General features: G+C 48.1%; 1 protein-coding gene across 2 annotated transcripts in view; it reads right to left on the minus strand.

The window, feature by feature from the left end:
- The window catches only part of LOC144826919 (secreted Ly-6/uPAR-related protein 1-like), a 200,170-nt gene that overhangs the window by 52,679 nt on the left and 135,383 nt on the right, over window positions 1-12,108 (minus strand). The window contains exon 1 of one of the 2 annotated variants that reach the window (XM_078685376.1): window positions 10,611-10,735. The exons of the other annotated variant lie outside the window; for it this stretch is intronic. Within the exon in view, the coding sequence (XP_078541502.1) occupies window positions 10,611-10,662 (52 nt within the window). The 5' untranslated portion in view covers window positions 10,663-10,735. Of the gene's footprint in view, window positions 1-10,610; window positions 10,736-12,108 lie in introns of those variants that run through there. 2 annotated transcript variants of the gene reach the window in all.

Consider the following 12,108-nt stretch of genomic DNA (forward strand, 5'->3'; position numbering starts at 1 on the left):
AGGTAGATTTGGAAATGACCAGGTGTACACAGCTCCCCCTACATAGGTACATTCAGATGTAACCAGACATGCACAGACTAACACAGGTAGATTTGTAAATGACCAGGTGTACACAGCGCCCTCTACACAGGTACATTCAGATGTAACCAGACATGCACAGTCTCACACAGGGAGATTTGGAAATGGCCGGGTGTACACAGCTCCCTCTACACAGGTACATTCAGGTGTAACCAGACATGCACAGTCTCAAGCAGGTAGATTTGGAAATGACTAGGTGTACACAGCTCCCCGTCCACAGGTACATTCAGATGTAACCAGACATGCACAGTCTCACGCAGGTAGATTTGGAAATGACTAGGTGTACACAGCTCCCCGTCCACAGGTACATTCAGGTGTAACCAGACATGCACAGTCTCACGCAGGTAGATTTGGAAATGACTAGGTGTACACAGCTCCCCATCCACATGTACATTCAGGTGTAACCAGACATGCACAGTCTCACGCAGGTAGATTTGGAAATGACTAGGTGTACACAGCGCCCCTACACAGGTACATTCAGATGTAACCAGACATGCACAGTCTCACACAGGTAGATTTGGAAATGACTAGGTGTACACAGCTCCCCGTCCACAGGTACATTCAGGTGTAACCAGACATGCACAGTCTCACACAGGTAGATTTGGAAATGACTAGGTGTACACAGCTCCCCCTACACAGGTACATTAAGATGTAACCAGAGATGCACAGTCCCACGCAGGTAGATTTGGAAATGACTAGGTGTACACGGCGCCCCTACACAGGTACATTCAGATGTAACCAGAGATGCACAGTCCCACGCAGGTAGATTTGGAAATGACTAGGTGTTCACAGCGCCCCTACACAGGTACATTCAGATGTAACCAGACATGCACAGTCCCACGCAGGTAGATTTGGAAATGACTAGGTGTACACAGCGCCCCTACACAGGTACATTAAGATGTAACCAGAGATGCACAGTCCCACGCAGGTAGATTTGGAAATGACTAGGTGTTCACAGCGCCCCTACACAGGTACATTCAGATGTAACCAGACATGCATAGTCTCACACAGGTAGATTTGGAAATGACGAGGTGTACACAGCGCCCCCTACACAGGTACATTCAGATGTAACCAGACATGTACAGTCTCACACAGGTAGATTTGGAAATGACTAGGTGTACACGGCGCCCTCTACACAGGTACATTCAGATGTAACCAGACATGCACAGTCTCACGCAGGTAGATTTGGAAATGACCAGGTGTACACAGCTCCCTCTACACACGTACATTCAGATGTAACCAGACATGCACAGTCTCAAGCAGGTAGATTTGGAAATGACCAGGTGTACACAGCGTCCCTACACAGGTACATTCAGATGTAACCAGACATGAGCAGTCTCACGCAGGTAGATTTGGAAATGACTAGGTGTACACGGCGCCCGTACACAGGTACATTCAGATGTGACCAGACATGCACAGTCTCACAGAGGTAGATTTGGAAATGACCAGGTGTACACAGCGCCCCTACACAGGTACATTCAGATGTAACCAGACATGCACAGTCTCACGCAGGTGATTTGGAAATGACCAGGTGTTCACAGCGCCCCTACACAGGTGCATTCAGATGTAACCAGACATGCACAGTCTCACGCAGGTAGATTTGGAAATGACCAGGTGTACACATCCCCCTCTACACAGGTACATTCAGATGTAACCAGACATGCACAGACTAACACAGGTAGATTTGGAAATGACTAGGTGTACACAGGTCCCTCTACACAGGTACATTCAGATGTAACCTGACATGCACAGTCTCACACAGGTAGATTTGGAAATGACCAGGTGTACACGGCGCCCTCTACACAGGTACATTCAGATGTAACCAGACATGCACAGTCTCAAACAGGTAGATTTGGAAATGACCAGGTGTACACAGCGCCCCCTGGACAGGTACATTCCGATGTAACCAGACATGCACAGTCTCACACAGGTAGATTTGGAAATGACCAGGTGTACACAGGTCCCTCTACACAGGTACATTCAGATGTAACCAGACATGCACAGTCTCACACAGGTAGATTTGGAAATGACCAGGTGTACACGGCGTCCTCTACACAGGTACATTCAGATGTAACCAGACATGCACAGCCTCACACAGGTAGATTTGGAAATGACTAGATGTACACAGCGTCCGTACACAGGTATATTCAGTTGTAACCAGGCATGCACAGTCTCACGCAGGTAGATTTGGAAATGACCGGGTGTACACAGCCCCCTCTGCAGAGGTACATTCAGATGTAACCAGACATGCACAGTCTCAAGCAGGTAGATTTGGAAATGACTAGGTGTACACAGCTCCCCGTCCACAGGTACATTCAGATGTAACCAGACATGCACAGTCTCACGCAGGTAGATTTGGAAATGACTAGGTGTACACAGCTCCCCGTCCACAGGTACATTCAGATGTAACCAGACATGCACAGTCTCATGCAGGTAGATTTGGAAATGACCAGGTGTACACAGCGCCCTCTTCACAGGTATATTCAGATGTAACCAGACTTGCACAGTCTCACGCAGGTAGATTTGGAAATGACCAGGTGTACACAGCTCCCCCTACACAGGTACATTCAGATGTAACCAGACATGCACAGACTAACACAGGTAGATTTGGAAATGACGAGGTGTACACGGCGCCCTCTACACAGGTACATACAGATGTAACCAGACATGCACAGTCTCACGCAGGTAGATTTGGAAATGACCAGGTGTACACAGCCCCCTCTTCAGAGGTACATTCAGATGTAACCAGACATGCACAGTCTCACGCAGGTAGATTTGGAAATGACCAGGTGTACACAGCGCCCCTACACAGGTACATTCAGATGTAACCAGACATGCACAGTCTCACGCAGGTAGATTTGGAAATGACCAGGTGTACACAGCTCCCTCTACAGAGGTACATTCAGATGTAACCAGACCTGCACAGTCTCAAGCAGGTAGATTTGGAAATGACTAGGTGTACACAGCTCCCCGTCCCCAGGTACATTCAGATGTAACCAGACATGTACAGTCTCACACAAGTAGATTTGGAAATGACAAGGTGTACACGGCGCCCTCTACACAGGTACATTCAGATGTAACCAGACATGCACAGCCTCACACAGGTAGATTTGGAAATGACTAGATGTACACAGCGTCCGTACACAGGTATATTCAGATGTAACCAGACATGCACAGTCTCACGCAGGTAGATTTGGAAATGACCGGGTGTACACAGCCCCCTCTACAGAGGTACATTCAGATGTAACCAGACATGCACAGTCTCAAGCAGGTAGATTTGAAAATGACTAGGTGTACACAGCTCCCCGTCCACAGGTACATTCAGATGTAACCAGACATGCACAGTCTCATGCAGGTAGATTTGGAAATGACCAGGTGTACACAGCGCCCTCTTCACAGGTATATTCAGATGTAATCAGACTTGCACAGTCTCACGCAGGTAGATTTGGAAATGACCAGGTGTACACAGCTCCCCCTACACAGGTACATTCAGATGTAACCAGAAATGCACAGACTAACACAGGTAGATTTGGAAATGACGAGGTGTACACGGCGCCCTCTACACAGGTACATTCAGATGTAACCAGACATGCACAGTCTCACGCAGGTAGATTTGGAAATGACCAGGTGTACACAGCCCCCTCTTCAGAGGTACATTCAGATGTAACCAGACATGCACAGTCTCACGCAGGTAGATTTGGAAATGACCAGGTGTACACAGCGCCCCTACACAGGTACATTCAGATGTAACCAGACATGCACAGTCTCACGCAGGTAGATTTGGAAATGACCAGGTGTACACAGCTCCCTCTACAGAGGTACATTCAGATGTAACCAGACCTGCACAGTCTCAAGCAGGTAGATTTGGAAATGACTAGGTGTACACAGCTCCCCGTCCCCAGGTACATTCAGATGTAACCAGACATGTACAGTCTCACACAGGTAGATTTGGAAATGACCAGGTGTACACAGCTCCCCCTACACAGGTACATTCAGATGTAACCAGACATGCACAGACTAACACAGGTAGATTTGGAAATGACGAGGTGTACACGGCGCCCTCTACACAGGTACATTCAGATGTAACGAGACATGCACAGTCTCACGCAGGTAGATTTGGAAATGACCAGGTGTACACAGCTCCCCCTACACAGGTACATTCAGATGTAACCAGACATGCACAGTCTCAAGCAGGTAGATTTAGAAATGACTAGGTGTACAGAGCGCCCCTACACAGGTACATTCAGATGTAACCAGACATGCACAGTCTCACACAGGTAGATTTGGAAATGACCAGGTGTACACAGCGTCCCTACACAGGTACATTCAGATGTGACCAGACATTCACAGTCTCACAGAGGTAGATTTGGAAATGACTAGGTGTACACGGCGCCCTCTACACAGGTACATTCAGATGTAACCAGACATGCACAGTCTCAAGCAGGTAGATTTGGAAATGACTAGGTGTACACAGCGCCCCTACACAGGTACATTCAGTTGTAACCAGACATGCACAGTCTTACGCAGGTAGATTTGGAAATGACCAGGTGTACACAGCTCCCCCTACACAGGTACATTCAGATGTAACCAGACATGCACAGACTAACACAGGTAGATTTGGAAATGACGAGGTGTACACGGCGCCCTCTACACAGGTACATTCAGATGTAACCAGACATGCATAGTCTCAAGCAGGTAGATTTGGAAATGACTAGGTGTCCACAGCTCCCCGTCCCCAGGTACCGTCAGATGTAACCAGACATGTACAGTCTCACGCAGGTAGATTTGGAAATGACCAGGTGTACACAGCTCCCCCTACACAGGTACATTCAGATGTAACCAGACATGCACAGACTAACACAGGTAGATTTGTAAATGACCAGGTGTACACAGCGCCCTCTACACAGGTACATTCAGATGTAACCAGACATGCACAGTCTCACACAGGGAGATTTGGAAATGACCGGGTGTACACAGCTCCCTCTACACAGGTACATTCAGGTGTAACCAGACATGCACAGTCTCAAGCAGGTAGATTTGGAAATGACTAGGTGTACACAGCTCCCCGTCCACAGGTACATTCAGATGTAACCAGACATGCACAGTCTCACGCAGGTAGATTTGGAAATGACTAGGTGTACACAGCTCCCCGTCCACAGGTACATTCAGGTGTAACCAGATATGCACAGTCTCACGCAGGTAGATTTGGAAATGACTAGGTGTACACAGCTCCCCATCCACAGGTACATTCAGGTGTAACCAGACATGCACAGTCTCACGCAGGTAGATTTGGAAATGACTAGGTGTACACAGCGCCCCTACACAGGTACATTCAGATGTAACCAGACATGCACAGTCTCACACAGGTAGATTTGGAAATGACTAGGTGTACACAGCTCCCCGTCCACAGGTACATTCAGGTGTAACCAGACATGCACAGTCTCACACAGGTAGATTTGGAAATGACTAGGTGTACACAGCTCCCCCTACACAGGTACATTAAGATGTAACCAGAGATGCACAGTCCCACGCAGGTAGATTTGGAAATGACAAGGTGTACACGGCGCCCCTACACAGGTACATTCAGATGTAACCAGAGATGCACAGTCCCACGCAGGTAGATTTGGAAATGACTAGGTGTTCACAGCGCCCCTACACAGGTACATTCAGATGTAACCAGAGATGCACAGTCCCACGCAGGTAGATTTGGAAATGACTAGGTGTACACAGCGCCCCTACACAGGTACATTAAGATGTAACCAGAGATGCACAGTCCCACGCAGGTAGATTTGGAAATGACTAGGTGTTCACAGCTCCCCCTACACAGGTACATTCAGATGTAACCAGACATGTACAGTCTCACACAGGTAGATTTGGAAATGACTAGGTGTACACGGCGCCCTCTACACAGGTACATTCAGATGTAACCAGACATGCACAGTCTCACGCAGGTAGATTTGGAAATGTCCAGGTGTACACAGCTCCCCTACACAGGTACATTCAGATGTAACCAGACATGCACAGTCTCAAGCAGGTAGATTTGGAAATGACCAGGTGTACACAGCGTCCCTACACAGGTACATTCAGATGTAACCAGACATGCGCAGTCTCAAGCAGGTAGATTTGGAAATGACTAGGTGTACACAGAGCCCCCTACACAGGTACATTCAGATGTAACCAGACATGCACAGTCTCAAGCAGGTAGATTTGGAAATGACCAGGTGTACACAGCGTCCCTACACAGGTACATTCAGATGTAACCAGACATGCGCAGTCTCACGCAGGTAGATTTGGAAATGACTAGGTGTACACGGCGCCCGTACACAGGTACATTCAGATGTGACCAGACATGCACAGTCTCACGCAGGTAGATTTTGAAATGACTAGGTGTACACAGCTCCCTCTACACAGGTACATTCAGGTGTAACCAGACATGCACAGTCTCAAGCAGGTAGATTTGGAAATGACTAGGTGTACACAGCTCCCCGTCCACAGGTACATTCAGATGTAACCAGACATGCACAGTCTCACGCAGGTAGATTTTGAAATGACTAGGTGTACACAGCGCCCCTACATAGGTACATTCAGATGTAACCAGACATGCACAGTCTCACGCAGGTAGATTTTGAAATGACTAGGTGTACACAGCTCCCTCTACACAGGTACATTCAGGTGTAACCAGACATGCACAGTCTCAAGCAGGTAGATTTGGAAATGACTAGGTGTAAACAGCTCCCCGTCCACAGGTACATTCAGATGTAACCAGACATGCACAGTCTCACGCAGGTAGATTTGGAAATGACTAGGTGTACACAGCTCCCCGTCCACAGGTACATTCAGGTGTAACCAGATATGCACAGTCTCACGCAGGTAGATTTGGAAATGACTAGGTGTACACAGCTCCCCATCCACAGGTACATTCAGGTGTAACCAGACATGCACAGTCTCACGCAGGTAGATTTGGAAATGACTAGGTGTACACAGCGCCCCTACACAGGTACATTCAGATGTAACCAGACATGCACAGTCTCACACAGGTAGATTTGGAAATGACTAGGTGTACACAGCTCCCCGTCCACAGGTACATTCAGGTGTAACCAGACATGCACAGTCTCACACAGGTAGATTTGGAAATGACTAGGTGTACACAGCTCCCCCTACACAGGTACATTAAGATGTAACCAGAGATGCACAGTCCCACGCAGGTAGATTTGGAAATGACAAGGTGTACACGGCGCCCCTACACAGGTACATTCAGATGTAACCAGAGATGCACAGTCCCACGCAGGTAGATTTGGAAATGACTAGGTGTTCACAGCGCCCCTACACAGGTACATTCAGATGTAACCAGAGATGCACAGTCCCACGCAGGTAGATTTGGAAATGACTAGGTGTACACAGCGCCCCTACACAGGTACATTAAGATGTAACCAGAGATGCACAGTCCCACGCAGGTAGATTTGGAAATGACTAGGTGTTCACAGCGCCCCTACACAGGTACATTCAGATGTAACCAGACATGTACAGTCTCACACAGGTAGATTTGGAAATGACTAGGTGTACACGGCGCCCTCTACACAGGTACATTCAGATGTAACCAGACATGCACAGTCTCACGCAGGTAGATTTGGAAATGTCCAGGTGTACACAGCTCCCTCTACACACGTACATTCAGATGTAACCAGACATGCACAGTCTCAAGCAGGTAGATTTGGAAATGACCAGGTGTACACAGCGTCCCTACACAGGTACATTCAGATGTAACCAGACATGCGCAGTCTCACGCAGGTAGATTTGGAAATGACTAGGTGTACACGGCGCCCGTACACAGGTACATTCAGATGTGACCAGACATGCACAGTCTCACAGAGGTAGATTTGGAAATGACTAGGTGTACACAGCGCCCCTACACAGGTACATTCAGATGTAACCAGACATGCACAGTCTCACACAGGTAGATTTTGAAATGACCAGGTGTACACGGCGCACTCTACACAGGTGCATTCAGATGTAACCAGACATGCACAGACTAACACAGGCAGATTTGGAAATGACGAGGTGTACACGGCGCCCTCTACACAGGTGCATTCAGATGTAACCAGACATGCACAGTCTCACGCAGGTAGATTTGGAAATGACCAGGTGTACACAGCGACCCCTACACAGGTACATACAGATGTAACCAGACATGCACAGTCTCACACAGGTAGATTTGGAAATGACTAGGTGTACACGGCGCCCTCTACACAGGTGCATTCAGATGTAACCAGACATGCACAGTCTCACGCAGGTAGATTTGGAAATGACGAGGTGTACACAGCGCCCCTACACAGGTACATTCAGATGTAACCAAACATGTACAGTCTCAGGCAGGCAGATTTGGAAATGACGAGGTGTACACAGCTCCCCGTCCACAGGTACATTCAGATGTAACCAGACATGCACAGTCTCACACAGGTAGATTTGGAAATGACCAGGTGTACACAGCTCCCCATACACAGGTACATTCAGAAGTAACCAGGCATGCACAGTCTCACAGAGGTAGGTTTGGAAATGACCAGGTGTACACAGCGCCCTAAACAGGTACATTCAGATGTAACCAGACATGCACAGTCTCACGCAGGTAGATTTGGAAATGACGAGGTGTACACAGCGCCCCTACACAGGTACATTCAGATGTAACCAGGCATGCACAGTCTCACAGAGGTAGGTTTGGAAATGACCAGGTGTACACAGCGCCCTAAACAGGTACATTCAGATGTAACCAGACATGCACAGTCTCACGCAGGTAGATTTGGGAATGACCAGGTGTACACAGCTCCCACTACACAGGTACATTAAGATGTAACCAGAGATGCACAGTCCCACGCAGGTAGATTTGGAAATGACGAGGTGTACACAGCGCCCCTACACAGGTACATTCAGATGTAACCAGACATGCACAGTCTCAAGCAGGTAGATTTGGAAATGACGAGGTGTACACAGCGCCCCTACACAGGTACATTCAGATGTAACCAGACATGCAGTCTCACACAGGTAGATTTGGAAATGACCAGGTGTACACAGCGCCCCTACACAGGTACATTCAGATGTAACCAGACATGCACAGTCTCAAGCAGGTAGATTTGGAAATGGCCAGGTGTACACAGCGCCCCTACACAGGTACATTCAGATGTTACCAGACATGCGCAGTCTCACGCAGGTAGATTTGGAAATGGCCAGGTGTACACAGCGCCCCTACACAGGTACATTCAGATGTTACCAGACATGCGCAGTCTCACGCAGGTAGATTTGGAAATGACCAGGTGTACACAGCGCCCCTACACAGGTACATTCAGATGTAACCAGACATGCGCAGTCTCACACAGGTAGATTTGGAAATGACTAGGTGTACACAGCTCTCTCTACACAAGTACATTCAGATGTAACCAGACATGCACAGTCTCCCACAGGTAGATTTGGAAATGACCAGGTGTTCACAGCATCCGTACACTGGTACATTCAGATGTAACCAGACATGCACAGTCTCACACAGGTAGATTTGGAAATGACGAGGAGTACACAGCTCCCTCTACACAGGTACATTCAGATGTAACCAGACATGTACAGACTAACACAGGTAGATTTGGAAATGACCAGGTGTACACAGCTCGATCTACACAGGTACATTCAGATGTAACCAGACATGCACAGACTAACACAGGTAGATTTGGAAATGACGAGGTGTACACGGCGCCCTCTACACAGGTACATTCAGATGTAACCAGACATGCACAGTCTCACACAGGTAGATTTGGAAATGACCAGGTGTACACAGCGCCCCCTACACAGGTACATTCAGATGTAACCAGACATGCACAGTCTCAAGCAGGTAGATTTAGGAATGACTAGGTGTACACAGCTCCCCCTGCACAGGTACATTCAGATGTAACCAGACATGCACAGTCTCACGCAGGTAGATTTGGAAATTACCAGGTGTACACAGCGCCCCTACACAGGTACATTCAGATGTGACCAGACATGCACAGTCTCATGCAGGTAGATTTGGAAATGACCAGGTGTACACAGCGCCCCAACACATGTACATTCAGAAGTAACCAGACATGCACAGTCTCAAGCAGGTAGATTTAGGAATGACTAGGTGTACACAGCGCCCCTACACAGGTACATTCAGAAGTAACCAGACATGCACAGTCTCACGCAGGTAGATTTGGAAATGACCAGGTGTACACAGCGCTGCCTACACAGATACACTCATATGTAACCAGACATGCACAGTCTCACGCAGGTAGATTTGGAAATGACTCGGTGTACACAGCGCCCCTACACAGGTACATTCAGATGTAACCAGACATGCACAGTCTCACGCAGGTAGATTTGGAAATGACCAGGTGTACACAGCGCCCCAACACAGGTACATTCAGATGTAACCAGACATGCAGAGTCTCACACAGGTAGACCTACAAGTAATCACGTATGTACAGTCTCACACAGGTTTAATTCCGTGGTGTGTCATTTATTGTGAGTCTTACCTGTGCCCACAAGGAGGGCTGCAGCCAGGAGAGGGCCGAAGACAGCCTTCATCCTTCAGAGGGATGGAGCAGTGATGGGAGAAGGGATGCTGGTGATGTCTGTGGGAGTTACCTGTGCTTGATGTTGCTTTTGTGTGATGTCAGTGCGTGGGACCTGGGTGTGATATCTGGGTGTAAGGTACGTGTGAGCTGTGTGCGTGGTGTCAGTGCGTGGGATCTGAGTGTCTGGTCTGTCTGTGTCTCATATGGGGTCTCTCTGCTGTCTTTATATAGCGTCACAGTGTTGTGTCAATGCAGCTCTTGGCAACACTCGTTCACAACACACACCCGTTACTTGTTTTCATTCTTTTGTTCGCTTGTTCTATTGAATGCTCCCCCACGCCGAGGTCGCATCTTACAATGCTGCAAAGATACTAATTAAAAAAGTTAAATTTTTTCGTTTCTGTCTCTACCACTAAACACAAAAACATTCCGGCACGCGAAGCAGGTGAGGGAACACAATCAACAATAGGACCGTGAGGAGGGGACGCCGTTCCAGTTTTACTTCCACTTTTCTTTGACAAAGACGGAGCGGTCCGGGCCTGTCATTAATGAGGCTTCTTCTCCCCGGTCCCTCGGTTGCTATGGTTACCGGTCCTCGGAGCATCCCTCGGTGCACCTGGCCCCGGGCTCGAGGTGAGAGAGCGCAAAGGACTGTGGGTCGGGGCCCCAGGAGCCTGGACCTGGCAGGGCCCTTGTAGTGACGCACCTGTGGGATGTCAGGGGCTCCCAGCATCATGAACATTAATGCACTGTGGGTGGTGTCACCGTCTGTCCACCTTCTCTGCAAAGGATTCTCCTGAGTTTTCGTTGCTTCCACTGACTGCTTCTTGCCAATCTCACCCACTTGTTTTTGCGCAGCTATTTCTCCATTGGACACGTACAAAAATAAGAAGTTAAAATTAGTTTATTGTTAGTTAGCGTAATTACATTTTAGCTTACGTTAAAAATATCTAGAAATTCACAGAATTCAAACTAAGGTGAAACTGACTTTATAGTCAAGTTTAGACATATTATACAACTAATGTTTAAAAACCCAACGAGCACTGACATTCACCAGTTTTACTTTACTGACATGTGTACAGTTTTCGGCTCACCATGTAAAGATTATGACCTCACATAATCCGTCACTCATGACGTGTGATGACATCATTGCTGGCATCCTCCAAACTACGGCTCTTCAAATTACTCTATAACCCGTTTCATCAAAAAAGAAAGGTAAGAAAGGGCCCATAAACATATACATCATGTATTGTCTTTATGTCATGTGTACAGGTATGACATAGAAACGGTCTTTCGCGGCCGGCATGGCTCGCGGTGAGGGGAGGGCACGGGGGAGGTAGGTCACAGGGGGGGGGGGTACGTGGGTGGGTCACGCAGGGAGGTCACGTGGGTTTTTTTTAAATACAAAACCTTGAGGCCAGGTCCTGACTTTCTTGGAGCCTGCTCTCCCGCCTCT

The sequence above is a fragment of the Lissotriton helveticus genome, chromosome 4_1 (assembly GCF_964261635.1).
Source record: "Lissotriton helveticus chromosome 4_1, aLisHel1.1, whole genome shotgun sequence".
In the NCBI taxonomy this organism is placed as follows: domain Eukaryota; kingdom Metazoa; phylum Chordata; class Amphibia; order Caudata; family Salamandridae; genus Lissotriton; species Lissotriton helveticus.